Source organism: Castanea sativa, chromosome 5 (genome assembly GCF_040712315.1).
Source record: "Castanea sativa cultivar Marrone di Chiusa Pesio chromosome 5, ASM4071231v1".
Lineage (NCBI taxonomy): Eukaryota > Viridiplantae > Streptophyta > Magnoliopsida > Fagales > Fagaceae > Castanea > Castanea sativa.
The window spans coordinates 60,724,743-60,742,321 of NC_134017.1; the positions used below are offsets into that span (position 1 = coordinate 60,724,743).

The following is a 17,579-nucleotide window of genomic DNA, read 5'->3' on the forward strand; positions in this document are numbered from 1 at the left end:
AGACTGTAAATCTGGGTTGAAGAAGTCCATCCATCTCTTGTTCTCAACCCAACCCATGAGGAGGAGCTAAGTGCCTAGCAGAGAGCCTAAAGAGAAGGGAGCAATTGCACCAGAGTTAGCCCAGATTCACTATAAGAGTATGACCGACTTAAAAGAAGGAAAAAAAAAAAAGAAAAAAAAAGAGCAGTATGAACTCAACCAAAAAAAAAGTATTGCAAATATATTTGTAAAGTCATTGGCGAAAAAAGGAATATATGTAAAAGATTTTAAATAATAAATCAAGAGAGAGAAACAAAATTGCTATTAATTAAGTGAATGAGGTGTAAGTCAATAAGCATTTAATACTATTTTTTTAACCATTAGATCAATTACAAATCTATGGTTTACAAATAGTGTAACTCTTGTCAAGTTACACCAGGTGTAACTTGAACCCATCTCATATGGAATTAAGTAATCTTGTTTGAAAGTTTTAAAATAAAATAATGAAAAGTAAGTAACCTTATTTGAGAGTAATATAGAAGAAAAATAATAGAAACATTTAGGGTTTGTTTGAGATCCGATTATTTTGTTGAAGCTGAAATTTTTTTGCTTAAAGTACTATAGATAAAGGTAAAAATTAGCTGAAATAGTACAGTGAGACTCATGAATAGTACCAAAAAGTGCAATTGGATCCATAAATAGTAGCAAAAATAAACTGAATAATAAAATATGCTTCCAAATATAATCTATCCAAACACAACCTTAATCACAATCTTACTAGCTATTAGACACCTGTTTTAAATAAATTGCTAAATATATAAGGATATTTTGGGAGTTTTAGTAAATATTTCATTAAACCTCTATGTGGGTTCTTTTTTTGGACAATACCCAAGCCCAAGTAGAAATAAGGATCCTAGGCCCTATACTTATTGTTTGGTGAACTGGGTTTGATTCACCGCAGCTAAATTGGGCTGATTACGAACCAAGTTGTGCACAAAACATGAATCCTACAATACATACACACTAATACATACGAAATGTATACGTATTGCACAGTAGGGAACAATAAAAAATGATATAAGTAAAGGAAAAGTGAATAAAAAACATTAGGGGTCCTCGGAATAATAAATAATATTTCATTATTTCCTAAGTTTCTAATACATTATGTTCTTTTTGCACTGAGATATGTTACAAGATCCAAATAAGTTCAAAAATCACAAACTTAGATGGCTTTTTTAGGATTCTAAGACTTGTGAGGTTTAAATCCCTTTAAATCCAAGTGTATCCACTAGTGTCGGTCTTAGGATCCCGGGCGGTATTTTCCCTCTTTTCTCCCTTTTTGAATTCTAAAGGAATTTTTTAAATGATCTTTTCTCTCTAATTCACTGTTGCTGATTGGTTTTTGCTAGCTTCACCCCCTTTTTATAGCATCTTCCTAGGGTTTTTGATGTACCACAAATTCCCTTCATTTACTACTCTGGGTACCAGAACCAATGTTGTGTCAGCAACATTGGTGGTTGGCCCTTTCTTTATTTTCTCACTATATTCTTCTTTTGAGATTTCTCTCCAAAAAGTCCACAGCTAACCTTCCTCCTTTGGAGAGGTCCTAGGGGCTGACCTTCAATGCTTCTTTCCTTAAAGCTTTTAGACACTACTTTTCAAGCCCATTTTTTGGCTGCTTCACTTTTTTGTCTTTTTCTCTAAATGGGCAGATTCCTTTCTCATCAAGTTGAAAGATCTTCAGCCACATTCTTTCATGGTACATCTCCCCCCGAGGTACCAGACTTCTTTTCATGAAGTGCTGGTTCCCAAGTCATCTACCATTTTCTGCATCATTGGACGCCTGATGGGACATATCCATTTTTGTTCTTCGTGTTTATGGGCACGCTCCCTTGAGCTGTCTCAATCCCAGCTGGTCTCCTACTGCATATCCCAAGGATCCTGTGGTTTTGGCAGTCCCAAGGTAGGTTCAGTCCTTTTCCAGGCATCTAGAAAACTTTCCTTGGGCTGAGCTTCCTTTTTCCTTTTCCTTTCTTTTCAAGACCCTAAAGCTTACCCATTCATAAGTTTGGGCTTCCTTTTACCTATTTTAAATGGATCTTAGCTCGTGGATTGGGTCTTTCCTATCCTTAAGGGCTCATTAGTTTTTTTTTTTTTTTTTCAATACTTGTAATATTTTGGACCTCAACAACCTCATTTCATTCTCTTCAATATTTTGGAACATAAATATGGGAGATTTTGAGGGATTATAGATGAATGAATGTTCTTTTCTATTCATTTCATTCTTTCCTACTTGAAGTTCCAAACAAAGAGATAAACTTCTATTCCCTCCATAAAAACTCCTAAACAAGAGAAATGAATGAATATTTTAAAATTATTATTTTCATTCGTTTCATTTCCCTTCTCCCAAACAACCTATAAGTATTTGGGGAAACATAAAGAGAAAATGAGTACAAATTAGGAGGGCAACATATTTAGTATGTAATCATTTCTAATTATTTCAAAAAGAAAAAACAAAACCATATAATGTGCCGAATTAATAAGATGTAGTGTTTGAATTTAGGCTACATTTAGTAGACTATAATAGACACTGTAATGTAATAGTTATTCCTATAGTTTAACTATTCAGTAATTTGATTATACTTTTATTACAGGAAATAATCATTCTTTATTAATAACTATTCTTTAAAATGAGGAATAAGTATTCATCTATACAAGGGTTGTAATAGGAGAAATTATTATTTACACTAGGAGGATTGTTGATGTGATCCTTTCTGACCAAAGAGATAATGTCATCTATGCAAATATATGTGTGAACTTCCTAATCAGCACAAGGAATAAAAAATAAAAATTACCAGATGATGTCACATCTGCATAAATAACAGCATTTTATTGGTTGAGATGTCAGAGAGGACCACATCAACAATCCTCCTGGTGGACCTAATAATTTCTTGTTATAATAGTTATTCCTTAGTAGGTGTATTAATTTCTAAAATTAATATATTTCCAAATAAACAAACTCTCTATATGCACATAACAATTATGAAAATAAAAAATCATAAAAAAAATAACTAATCTCTCTTTCAAATTTAAAAAATATTATTTTTTAGGAAATATAATTATATGAGTAATATTTTTCCTAAAATATATCTTAAGTTTGATTTAGAATGCTTTTATATCATTGTCTTCAAGTTCTATTAATGTGTTGTCACCAAACAAATAAATAGTAACATGTATTAGATTACAACTGTGGGGGGCAAAAAGATCCTGATGAGAATGTGGGCCTTTTGGGCCGTGTTAAGGAAGGCTGACCTGCTACTGGGTTTAGAATTTGTTGGTACTATGGGTCGGCCCATACGCCGATGGTCCGAGGATCCAGCCGAGGGTGAACTTACCCTCGGATGGACACCGAAGAACTTGGGATTTCGTAATAAAGATTAGGGGATGACACGGTTAAGGCCAATGGTTAAAAGGGGTAAACCCTAGAATGCCCCAGAAGCACTGGTGTTGAAGAAATGTCAAAGATAAAGGCTGCCACCTCCACATTAAAGACCCTGCACCTACCACCCTGGCCGCATTTATAGGGAAGTAACACCTGAACAGTGGAAGAGAAACTTCTGGTTACTATTCAAAGGCACTGAGAAAAGAAATATCTAGGCTAAAGGGGAGGTAAAACAACACGTGTACAAAGTATTCAAAAGAGTAGTATTTAAAGAGCAATTTAAGACAGAAAAAAGGATCCCCCTATTGGTAACCTAAAGGAAAGAGAAAAAGAGAGAGAGAAATTATATAAGAACAGTTCTCGGCTTACGTCCGAGCAGATTGACTTATAGCATTCTTTGTTGTTTTTAAGTGTTTATAATCTTTGGTTTGCTATTTAATCCTCAAACACTTCTAACCTGGGTTTCAAGCCCACACTCTACAAATTATATTGTTTAAGGCTCATTGGGCCTGAGCCCATAACTGTTCTTGGGGCCAGGTGCAATTGTGCACTTACAACATCTTTTATTTCTTGTAATACCTATTTCTATGTAATTAACATTACAGTCTACCAAACGTGCCCTTAGTGTATTTCCAATTCAGTCATTCCCATTAAAATTGTATAATTTAAGTACTCTAGTTTAATGCATGAAGTAGATGTTTGATTGATCTTTGTGAAGTGTAAAGTAAATAAGAACCTACTTTTGAGTTAATTATAACCCTAAATCTTTTATTCAACCATTAGAAATTTTTTTAGTTGAGTTAACTAGAATTCACTTTTGATTCAATAATAAGGGTTATAAATTGGTTATCAAAACTTCCAAAACATACTGGCATGGCAACTCCTCCTTTCTGCCTTAGCCCATGAGGCTTGTGGCACACTCTAAGGTCCATGTGTAGGCCAGACATGTTCGCACCGGGCAACCTGACCCACTTCGCTATGATCTATAATTAGAGACCCTTATTGAAAGTTGAGACCAATAATGGGTCTAAATCTAGATGCTCACGGATTTTGTGAAACTCTTCGTGATAGATTAGTAGGCTGAGGTGGGCTAGGTTTACTGAGAAGCAAATGCCAATGTAAATGTGTGTAAATGTGTGTGTGTGTGTCTATATATATATATATATATATATATATATATATATATATAATTTTTTTTTTTTTTTTTTTTTTGACACCCCTTACCAGTTTTATAACATCTTTTATAGATGTTATGCATCAAGAGGCACCCTACATTACGAATTATAAAATAAGAGTTATGTTATAAAAGCTGTGATTAATTGGATCAAACAAGTGGCTGCTTTTATTAAAAGTTTAGGTAAATTACATAGTTTCTTTATAATTTAGAGTAGTTTAAAATTAAATCCTAAATTTTAAAATATATTAATGAAAATCATGTACTTTCGAAAACATTTCAAGTTACACACTTAATGAGTCACCATTAATTAAAAGTAATAAGAATTCATATAAGTTGCGACTAAAACAGCTCTAATTAAATATCATCAATTTTTAATTATTAATTTTATATATTTGCTTTCTCCTTATATCATGTGACATACGATAAGTAATATATAAATAATTGACATAATTACTCTAAGTTAAACTCTATTGCCAAAATTTCAAAAAAAAAAATCTAAAAAGTTTTGCTAATTAAAATTTTACTACAAAGACTTTCTAAAAATTCAAGAAAAGTTTCTTTATTTATTTTAATTTTTAAATAATCCACCATAACTTTTTGTTTGCGTTAACACAATATAATGCAAGTTGTGCAACATAATTATGATCATAATGTACATATTGTATTATTATACTTTCCTTTAAGTGGAACTTTTATTAATGAAGATTTGAAAGAAAAAAAAATTAAATACCATTATGATTAAAGTTTAATTTATCAAAAGTTTCAATAAATTTGAAAAGAGTTTCATTATTTATTTTTGATCAAGTATACTTTTTGGTTTTCAATTATACATTTAAACTGCGGTTTAAATACTCTTTTAGTAGGGAAAAAATTGTTACTTTTTATTTTGTAATTTGTTTAGTTTTGGGCATAAATGTGAGGAAATGATAAAATAATAATAAAAAGGTTAAGTGTACATTTTGAGATTTGCTTTAAAAAGTTCTTCTTTTTTCCTTCTTGTTACAGCTTTTTTTTTTTTTTTTTACTTTATAAATAATTAAACATTCAAATTTTTGAAATAAAGAAATTTTTAACTTTTTGCAACACATTTAACATTAAAATTATAAAAAAATCATTGTTATAAAGATTAAACAAATAATTAAGTTATCAAAAATAAGTAAAAATCAAACTAAGGAAAAAGAAGCTAAAATGTATAGTTTTTAAAAAAAAAAAAAACTGGACACGTTACAACTTTTTTTATTATATAAATAATTTATTATTTAACTTAACAATACACCCATTAATTTTCTCAAAAAAAAAAACTTAATTGTTTTATTGTTTAGTTATATAATAAATGATTTTTTAAAAGAAAAAAAAAATTCTTTAACTTTTTTTGCTTCAAATCTGACAGACGGAATTGATATCAAGTCATGAGTCATGACAATGATGTCAGGCATTAAAATTGCACACCGTGCAATACCTAGGGTATTGCACGGGATCTCAATCCAAAGCTGAACACCTGGTTGCCATGCAAAATAGGAGTTCAGTATCATACATTCATACCATCATTTCATTTACTGCATGCCTTGTAAAGTTGTATGTCAGTCAGAGCAAGCAAAGGTCATAATAACCGTGACTTGCGGTCACCTCCCCAATAACCGTGACTTGCATTAAAAAGTGACATGCATGCATGCACTATTCTTGGTTGATTTTCGTGATCTTCACTGGAACATACTGTTCATGATAAAACTTTGGTTTCACAATAACTACACTCACTCTGTTTCAATGGATATATAAGATTTTTTTTTCGCCTTTTTTAGTATTTTAAAATTTTAAAAAAAATTAAAGAAAAATTATTTTTAATCAACTAAAAAGTGTGATTTGTTTTTAGAGGTAGTTTTTTTTCTAAATCTTGTTAGAAAACATCTCACAATAATCTAAATAAAGGAAGTTAGAATATTTTTCAACTACCAAAATGAAATAGCTTTATAAAATATACATTTTTTTAAATGATTCATTTCCTTGAAAATATCATCGCCGAAACAAACAGAACTAAGCTAAGTGGAAAGTCACTTGTATGCATAAGAGTCCAATTATATTATAAAGTAAATATATTGGAGCATTAGAAAACTTTGATATTTGAATTCAGAATAATTAATTAAGTGGATAGTCTATTGCATGTTAAAAGGTCCATTGATAAAGTGAATGGGAATGTTAACCAATATCCTTAGAGTATTGGTTTATGAGCTATTTTAAAAACATTTTATTGAAAGAACGATAAAACAATAAATGTTGTTGACAACTTTTTATATTTTTCCTGAAAAATTCTTAGGTAGTTTCGGAGTATAGTGAAATGGTGCTCCCTACTCTCACATTCATGGTAAACCCTACCATGAATTTAATGAGCGGACCCCACCATAAATGTGAGAGGAGGGAGCACCATCCTCCGTGTTTCGGGAGTATCTAAAAATTACTCATTTTTCCTGAAAGTAATGTTAAAACTTTTCTATTATGGTTTATTAACACTTGCCCTAAAAACATCTGTTAAAAACATCTGTTAACATGAGAAATCTTTCCTATTATTGGAGCATGAGAAAACTTTTGATTTTAGGATAATTAAGAGGACAATCTCTTGCATAGTTGCATGCTTAGGAGTCCAATTATAAAGTAAATTTATTGGAGACACCAGCGAGAATTCCAATCAATTTCATCATCTCAAGACAATAAAGGAGGTAAAAATAACAATGCAATATAATTCATGTGTACGTTTATGGAGTAGCTAGACCTCCAAATGATGTCTTCAAACTTAATTGTGGTGCTTCGATCGGTGCAGTCAGATACAGCTGTTTTTGCTGTTGTTCTAAAAGACTGGAATGGCAAAGCATTGCAAGGATAGGCGAAATCAAATCCCCAAATGTAGCACAGTAGTGGCAGATCGAGGCCATGGCTAGCTTAGCTATCAGATATGGTTTAATATTGGTAGCAAAGAATTAACGTAGGGCTAACAAACATTATTATTGTAGGAAGTGACTTAAAGATGTGTGTTAATAATGTGCTGAAATGTAAAAGGAAAATGAATCACCTTTGTGGGAGCTGCATTAGGTTTTCTCAGATATAGAAATTCTTAGTAGAAAAACTAATTTCTAGACTGTAAAATTTGTTGGGTTAGTAGTGGCTACTGGCTCATCATTGCCTTTTTTGTGAGGTTCTCAAGTTGTCTTTTGTCTTGGTCTCCTCTTTCCCCTCTCGTCTTTTAAAAGCGTTCTAGGGAAAAATAATTGTACATTTTGATCCTCCTTTAAGCGTTCTACATGATCTACCCACGTTTAATTTGCATGCATAATGAAGAAGAGGGAGAACTTTTGGCAACACTTGAAACATCAAATAAAAAGCCAGAAACTGAATCACATAATATCCAAATTGATTCAACCACGGATACAACTAAAACATGCAAAATAGGAAACACAACAACAAATACAACTGAAAATCATCGGACCTCTCATATATATAAGAGGCTGCTAACAACCAAAGTACGTAAGAACAAAAAAAAGCCAACATAAACCACCCGGACCAAGACCACCTTCCTAAATCAAGGAGAATCAAAATAAAGCAAAAACTAGCAAACTTATTAAGGAGTTGGAAGATATCCTTTATGCCCAGCAAGTCCGCCTATTCCACCACCCAAACCACCAACTCCACCAACACCGCCAGCTCCTCCATGGCCAGCAATTCCGCCATTTCCACCACCCAAACCACCAACACCGCCAGTTCCACCACCCAAGCCACCAGCACCACCAACTCCAGCTCCGGCTCCACCACCTGCACCACCTAGACCACCTACACCTCCTGCACCACCTAAACCACCTACGCCACCGAGACCACCAAGACCACCTGCACCACCGAGACCACCTAGACCACCTGCACCACCCCCAATGCCAGTGAAGCCACCTATCCCTCCAGCCGCACCAATTCCACCATATTTGCCAATCCCACCAACGCCACCAAGGAGTGGCAATCCTGCAGCCCCTGCATAGCCACCTACCCCTGCAAACCCACCAACACCACCGTATATAAAATTCTTCTTATCTTTAAGGGCTGTGCTGCCACTTGGTGATTCTGCCACTGGTGCAGTAGCATGCACTTGTAGTGTTTGGTCATCGTGACCAACATCACTACTGGGCACGGTACGCGCATTTGCATGTACTACTACCACTAGGACTAGCACAAAAATCACACACCAATTTGCCATCTCTCTCTCTCTCTTTCTTTTTTTTCTCTCCCTCCTATGTATGACTTCTGAGTTTGTGTTGCATGGACATGGAGGACCTTTATATAGGAGATTATGGGGTAGGGGACGGTTGAGAGTAATAAAAGTTTTTTTTTTTTTTGCACTGAGAGTAATAAAAGTTTGGAGTAAATAGGAACGAGACTTTGCTTTCTGGCAATCTCGGTAAGGGGAATTTCTTTCAATTTGAAGTCAGAAAGTTGGTGATATCAAAAGAAGAGAAAATTTATAGAAATGTTGTCATATCATTCATGTGTGTTGCCAGAATTGTTCATGCTAGCTCTTGTGCCGTAACTATGACGGTCCAATGTTCTTCTGTTATATATTGGCCAGTAATTGATAGGATGCAAAAGAGTACTGAATAGATTACTAACTCATAGGCTCAGAGCCAAAAGTCCTATATTTGAGTTGACATTTTTTTTATAAGTTTAGGTAGTAAAGAGTTCGAACCACAGGGTTAGTAGAATATTGTAATTATCTTAACAAAAAAAAAAAACAAAAAAAACTCATAAGCTTAACCATTGCTGGTGTTAATTACTAAAATTAATGAGCTAGAATATTTAATTTTGGAAAATGTTAGAGATACTATATATATATATTACAATCAATTTCATTTGAAATAAAATTAATATGGAACCTATGTGTTTCATAATATATAATTATATTGTCACACATGTCCTTAAATTTTTTTTTTTTTTTGTGTTAAAAGGAAAAAATAAATAAAAAGTCAAAGATAACAGCGAAGAAAACTAAATTAACTAATCTTACAAAAGGAAGAAAGATTCGAAATGAATGAAGAAGGAACCTGTGCAAGAGCAACGGCTAGAAGGTTAAGCCAGTGGCTCTATTATCTCCTCCATATAAAGACAGTCTTGTATAATATAGATTAATCAATATAGTCTTCTTCTTCATTCCTTTCTAATCTTTCTTCAATATCGTTGTTAATTTTTTTTTTTTCGTTTTCAACTCAATAAAAAAAATAATAATTACGGTTTGTTTGACAATATAAGTATTAAGTACCACATGTGGATTCTAGTTAGTTTAACCGGTAAAATCTCTGATGGTTGAATAAGAGACTTGGAGTTCAATCTCCGCCTACACCAAAAACCAATTGATGTCTTGGTTTAATGATAAAGAGTTACCATCAGGAACGGACGTTATAGATTAAAATGTCGGGGAATAAATACCTTGGGGAGTTTCCTTGAGTAATTAATATAACATATAGAGACACACTTTAACCTAAAAGGCCTAAGCCCAATGAGCATGTGCTCAATTATATTATATTAACTACTCATTCTTCTTATCTTTATTCAATGTGGGACTTCACTCACACGTGTAACTCAACAATCTCCCCCTTACGTGTGAGTCTGCCTCTCTGTGGGTTTCGAGACCTCTCTGTGGGCCATAAACAAGTCATAGTCACTCCCCCTTGCCTAATGGGCTTTTCACTTCATCAATGCGTCATCCATGGGTCTCTTGTACGCCATTCATGGGAACCACATGTCAACCCCGCACATCCATGTCCATAGGAACATCGCACTACACCGTTATTTAGCACCATTAGCAATATTCCTTTATTGGGCTTTTTCTTTTCTTTTCTTCTCCAGGATCTTTGTGTGTGGGCCATTTAGGCTTTCTCTGTCCTCGCTGGGTATGGACCATGAACACCTCACCACCTTCGCCACACACCACCATGGGCTTTGATACCACTTGTCGGGGGATAAACACCTTAGGGAGCTTCTTTGAGTAATTAATATAATATATAGAGACACACTTTAACCCAAAAGGCCTAAGCCCAATTGATATGTGCTCAATTATGTTATATTAACTACTTATTCTTCTCATCATTATTCAATGTGGGACTTCACTCACACATGTAACCCAACATAAAACTCTCTCAAAAAAAAATTATTAAGTCTACATCAGTTTGAAAATAATACACAATAATAAATAAATGAATTTTCCCTATTAATACATTTTTTAAAATTATATAAAAAATTTTCAGGTAATTACACTATTTTCTATATACATTGCATGTTATTAAAAGGAATCAAGAATATAAACTTTTAGATTAATGTAATTATTTTTTTTATACAAAATAGAAATTCTACTCTAACCTAATTTAAATGTATATGTGTGTGAAACTCACTCTTGGAGACTTAAACCACAACACTTGCCTCCCATACCCTACAAATACTTATACTTGTGGAGTGACCACCGCATCAATGGTGCACAGTGGTTAGATTAATATAATTAAAAATATAAACATATTAATTCAAAAAATAATTAATTATTATGACTAATTCACAAATGTACTTTAATTTTGTCCAAAAATTAATTTAGTTATGTAACTTCTAATTTTTTTTCATTTCAATCCTATTGTAGGGAAATAACACGATATTCCTAAAACCTGTGAGAAACAAAATAAAGAAAATAGACACCAAAAGAAAAATAATCACATGCACAAGACAATATTTACGTGTTTCGGCAATTTGCCTACATTAACACAATTGCAGGGATTTTACTATTATCAGGAAAAAATACAGAGTGTGGTAGTACAATTTCGGGTCGGGTCGGGTCGGGTCATCTCGTTATCCGGATCAAACACAATTAGGCTCCACAAAGCACTACACCTATAACTTCTATTTGTTTTTAATATTTATTCTGTTGACTTCTGTTAGAGTGGTTATCATTAAGTGTCTCAATATGATGTAGTTTTGGTATTTTTGAATTTCTTAAGTTACAAAAGTCCAATAAAATTAATAAAAAATATTGAATTTTTTTATAAAATAGAAAATTTGATTTTTTTTTAATCATTAAGTTGAGAGAAAAATCAAATGTTGAGAAAATAAGAGGAATATTTAATGAGAAGAAAAAAATGTATTCGATATGCAATTTTTTCTCTCCAAATTTGTTTGAATGAGCATAAATTATATCATAATTCAAGATTTCTATCACAGACTCAACCAAAAATTCCAATACATACGTTCAATACACAATTTACATACAAAGATCCAACCAAAGTTAGCTCACTGAGACCCCTCAAAGCAGCAAATTTTAAGCTTCCCATTGGCAATGATAGACATAGTAACTCAAATTCTCCGAAAAATTACACACCCTACAAATTAAAAGGTCATAAAAAGAAGGGTAAATTGCAAATTATATCCTTGAAGTTTGGAATTGCTTGGATTTTGGAGTTGCTTGGATTTTAATTTGAAATTTGATTTTACACTCTAAAGTATGGTTCTGTTAGCAAAAACGCACCCTAAGCTAGTTTTGAGTGTTAAATGACAAATCATCGTGTTGGCTTTTTTGTTGTGCTAAATCAGCCACAAACGACGTTATTTCACTTAAATTGAAGTGAAGAGTTGCTCTCCAAAATAGAGTCATTTTGCCCAAAAATCAAAACACAAAATTTGGTTGCATTAATTATTTAATTATAATAAAATTTTGATTTCATTTTTCAAAGATTCTTATGAGAAACAATTGGTTTGTAATATGGTATTCTTGCTCATGTTTAGTTGCTTTTGCAACAATTGAAACAAAGTCCAATAAAAGAAAAAAAAAGTTTAATATAACACAAATCAATAATGATAAAAACTATAATTGAAGGATATTTACATTTTATTTTTCAAAATGAAATTTGCATTATGGAGTAGGCATGAAATATGTCAATCTATATCATACAATTTTCAAATTTATAAACACACATTGTATGATCAAATCATTACAACACTCTTATTGTCGTTTTATTTTGCCTTTAAAATAGAACATTAAATATTAAAATTTTGCCTATAAAATTTTTTATAAGAAAAATTATTAAAATATTGGAGGAAACTAAAAAAAAGTAAAAATTCACAAAGCAAAGGGATCTTTGGTGCTGGAATAAAAGTACCCAAAAGATTACTAGTGAAGAATGGCTTGAGGTGAGAGAGTTAGTTAAGGATTGTTATATATTGAAGAATGGATTGAAGATGAGAGATATCATGAAGAAAATAAATGAGAAGATGACTAATTAGTATAAACTAGTCACTAAAACGTGTGATGCACGAGAAAACTATTAAAAGTGAGATTTGAAAGAAATTATTTGCAAAATTATAATATTAGAATGTATTAAAATTCATGTAATATAAATACCCTCTAAAATAAATAGAGGATAAACCCTTTTTTTGCATATTTTATAACACTATTAATAATGTAAATTTTCAGTTAAGTTTGTATATTGCCTTGTAGAGAGGTGCATAATAGTTGCATATCTAACTTCATAGGATCTATACATTGCTATATATTTCTTTATACATTACTATATATTCTTCTTAAACACAATCTATATTATTAGGAAATTTTCTAAAAATCAAATTGAATTAACCATTGTCTTTTGGAGAGAGAACCTCTCATATTAATGAATTGACTATAAAATATTATTAAATTCTTGGTCAATCACATTGACCATCAATCAATTAGTTATAACTTGTTCCATGACCATATTTAACACAAAGAGAGGAATCACTAATAATTACAAATTTCATAATTTAAATCAAAATACTTACATAGTAACTAAAAAAAATCAGAACCAAATACTTTTCACTAACTTCAACAATAAATTTTACAAACAGTTGATGAGCATATTCTAACATAAAAATTGATAAGTCTAGAGTTTTTTTTTTTTTCTTATTTATATTAATTCAATAGTTACAACGGAAATGATATTTTAAAATAAAAAGCAAATCAAAGTTGTCCTCATCAAAAAGTCAATCTTCTAAAGTATACATCAAAGCACTGTCCCAATAATTTTGGTTCGGTTTGGTTTTTTTTTAAGAGAAAAATTGCATTAATTTTTATTAGGAATAAATTTTAAACAACGAAAAGGAACCATCAAAAGTCTGAAAGCTTGGATTTGTGTTAAACCACAAGAGCTATTCAGATCCCAAATTAATAAATTACTGCTTGATTGATTTTACTCTAACTTAAACTAAGTGTGAAATAGAGTAAATGAGAGCGAACAAACAATAAAACAACTCTAAGCCATATTCAACAAATCACAGCAGTAAAATGAAAGCTAAAAGAGTAGGGAAGAGAAATGCAAATACAAGATAACACGCCGATATATTATCTAAAAGGAAACCAAAGAACTCGGCGAAAAACCTCTTCGCCGCCCTCCAAGCGGTAAATTGATCCACTAGACAATAAGTTGGGATACACAAATAGCAAAAGACCCTCCAAACCTAATATGCCCAGTGCACCTAAGCCCTCTAAGCTCCTACGCCCTCTAAGCTCCTACTCCAACAAAGCTTTTTGGAATCGTGTCTTGTTTAGCTTTCCGGATCCCGCAATGCGCCCGATTGCATCTACCAAAACTTGGCTTCTTCCAATACTTCCCAACAGCACCAAAACCTCACTTGACACTTAGTATGAGTGTGGTAAGTGTTTGGGTTATCAACCCTTCAAGGGTTTGGAAATAGAGAGGTAGAAGTAGAGAAAAATCACAATAGATGGTGTAAAGAATTGTGGGTATGGCAATCTCTCACTCTCAAGGGTTTGTGGCTAGGGTTTTCTCTCTAAAAAGCTCTCTACTCAATATGTGGGTAATGATGGTATATATATTGTGTATGAGGATGTAGTGGAGCAGATATGACAAAATAGCAAAACAGACTGTTTCGCGGGTATCTCGCAAGAAGGCCTTACCTGTGAGACACTCGCGAAAACCAGCTGTCACCATTTGTCTTGACTCTTCGCATTCTAGTTATGTGTTGAGCACATGTCTCACTTCGCGGGAAGGCAACTTGCGAGCTACCCACGAAAACTTCTTTTGTCTTCAATAGTTGCCTTGAGTCTTCACACACTCTCTCTCTCTCACATAACCCTTAGAAATAAATCTCACATGAAATACAGGGTACAAAAGATTAAACAAAATTACAATCAAATTTGGCACGGAATTAAAGACAACACAAAATAATTGTAAATTACAACTTTACAGAGTCACATGCACAAAAAAATAAAAATCTTTACAAAACAAATATAAAGAAAGACATTAGCTTTGAATACAAACATTAAACCCTAAATCTACACACAAAAAATAAAACAACACCAATAGTAAGCAAAATTGAAATAAACAACCAATGAAGAAGCTAAAGTTATAATCAAATTATGCCAAAACTATTTCAAAAACAAAAGCATGAATGAGAGAATTTTTACCTTCATGGAGAGATCAGAACACCCAAAGAGAAAGAGAGTAATATTTAGAGTGCTTTGTATATATGTAGAGATAACATCCCAAAGAGAGGGGGATTTCTTTTTCTATTTGATTTTGGATTTTACTTTATACGTTTTTTTAATCTTAAGTTTTTTTTTTTTTAAATTCTAATCCTAATTTGAGTCACTCTAAATGAAAAAAAAAATTAAAATTATAATCATGATGTGGTAAGTTCTGGAGAAATCAACAAAAAGTCAAAGGCTTCGATTTTATATATAGATAAATATAAATTGGTGGAGGCAGGTGAAGGACCTGGGTTGGCTTAAGAAGAGGAGGGTTTTACTTGTTGGTGTGTAGAAGGATTTTCGAACAGTAGATGGAGTGGCTTGGCAAGTGGCTAGTATCTACTTCTTTGCTAATTCACTCTATAATTCGCTAAACCTCATGCCAATCCATTAGTTTGGAAACTTCATTGCTTTAAAAGTAATTCATGTTGTCACTCCAATCACCAATTATGTCTATCTACTTTTTGATTCCGACGACTTGCTCTTTCAAATTCAAAAACGTCACTACAAGAAATCTAGGTTTAGGGCACATTTGTAAAACATCACTAAAAAACCAAAAAACATCGCTATAGACACAAATGATCTATAGCAACCTTTTTTTTGTGACGTTCAAAAACATCGCAATAGAGCAGTCGTTATAGGTCTATTGCGACGTTTCGAAAAACGTCGCTATATGTGACTCTTTGGTGCCGTTCAAAAACTTTTAGTGATGTTTTCTAAAACGTCACTAAATAATATAACATTTTCGAATATAATGAAGGAAAATACATTTAGCGACGTTTTTAAAATGCCGCAAATAATCACACCAATAACGACGTTTCAAAAACGTCGCAAAAGAATTTGTCCTCTTGCTGTTTAGTGATGTTTTTAAAACGTCGCTACATAACTAATTATTTGCAGTGTTTTAAAGGCGTCGCTAAAAAGGATTTCCTCTTACTTTTTAGCAATGTTTTTAAAACGTCGCAATACCTACTCATTATTTTTCTTTTAAAATATTAAAAATACTATATAAACCTGCTTAAAATTCAACAATAACTAACATAAACTTGTAATAGATCAAATATACCTATCATCAATATTCCACGTTATCAAATGTCCAAACTAACACACTAACACATTAGCCATAGATTCAATACATGTATCATCTTGAATTGAACAAAACACTTGTCTACTTACAAAAAAAAAAAAAAAACAACCACCTAAACTTTGACAATATTAAACACAGTATAATACTTTCAAAATAAATGTGGTTGTAACAAAACACTCGTCTACCTATACAAAAAAAAAAAAAAAAAAAAAAAAACCCTCCAAAACTATGACAATATCATAAACAAAGTACAATAGTTTCAAAATAATTGTGGTTGTTCAAAACAACAATGTAATAGCTCAAGGAGTCCTTAAAACACTGCATGTACTGCTATATGCTAGTTTCTTGATGGGATGAAGCCTGCGATCTATAAGGAGTTGGAGATTGATGATCTATAAGATGTCAATTTCTATCCATATCTTCATTTACACCAACAAACTCAAAACCACTTAGTTTCATAAACATGCAAATAAGATTACACATAATCTTAAATATAATAACCAAACCATATCAAGTCTATCTATATCCTCATGCACACAAATGGATTAAGTCTTGTATCTCTACAAACTAAGCAAAAACAATAGAAGTAGAATTACACATACACTTAAATATAGTACACAACATATCCAAAACCACATAGTTTCATAAACATGCAAATAGGGATTACACATAATCTTAAATATACTAAACATATCATATCAAATCTATCAATATCCTCATTCACACAAATGGATTAAGTCTTAAAGCTCTACAAACTTAAGCAAAAACCATGGAAGTAGAATTACACATACACTTAAATATAGTGCACAACAAATTCAAAACCACTTAGTTTCATAAATATGCAAATAAGATTATACATAATCTTAAATATAATAAACAAACCATATCAAGTCTATCTATATTCTCATTCACACAAATGGACCAAGTCTTGTATCTCTACAAACCTAAGCAAAAATTATGGAAGTAGAATTACACATACACTTAAATATAATGCACAATATATTCAAAACCACATAGTTTCATAAACATGCAAATAGAATTACACATAATCTTAGATATAATAAACAAATCATATCAAGTCTATCAATATCCTCAGTCACACAAGTCACTCACTTGCTCCAACACAACAAACCACCCAATACAATTATCAATATAATAATATAAAATGCTTACAAGTATTGAAGTCCAAAAAGTAATTAACAAACATAACTTAACAACATCCAAATTTTCAAAAAGAAGTAAACACTTCCAATATGAAGGTAAACTAACTTATAGCACCATGCAAAACGCCCGCTTGCTCTAACTCAACAATCCACCCCAACACATTATTAACATTTCAAGTACAAAGTTATAAGCAAAAGTTACTTACTAT

General features: G+C 32.0%; 1 protein-coding gene across 1 annotated transcript; it reads right to left on the reverse strand.

The window, feature by feature from the left end:
* Positions 1 to 7,957: 7,957 nt before the first annotated feature.
* Positions 7,958 to 8,865, reverse strand: LOC142636944 (uncharacterized). The gene has a single exon (XM_075811237.1). The coding sequence runs from the start codon at positions 8,824 to 8,826 to the stop codon at positions 8,206 to 8,208; it is 621 nt and encodes a 206-aa protein (XP_075667352.1). The 5' UTR covers positions 8,827 to 8,865; the 3' UTR covers positions 7,958 to 8,205.
* Between the last annotated feature and the right edge of the window lie 8,714 nt (positions 8,866 to 17,579).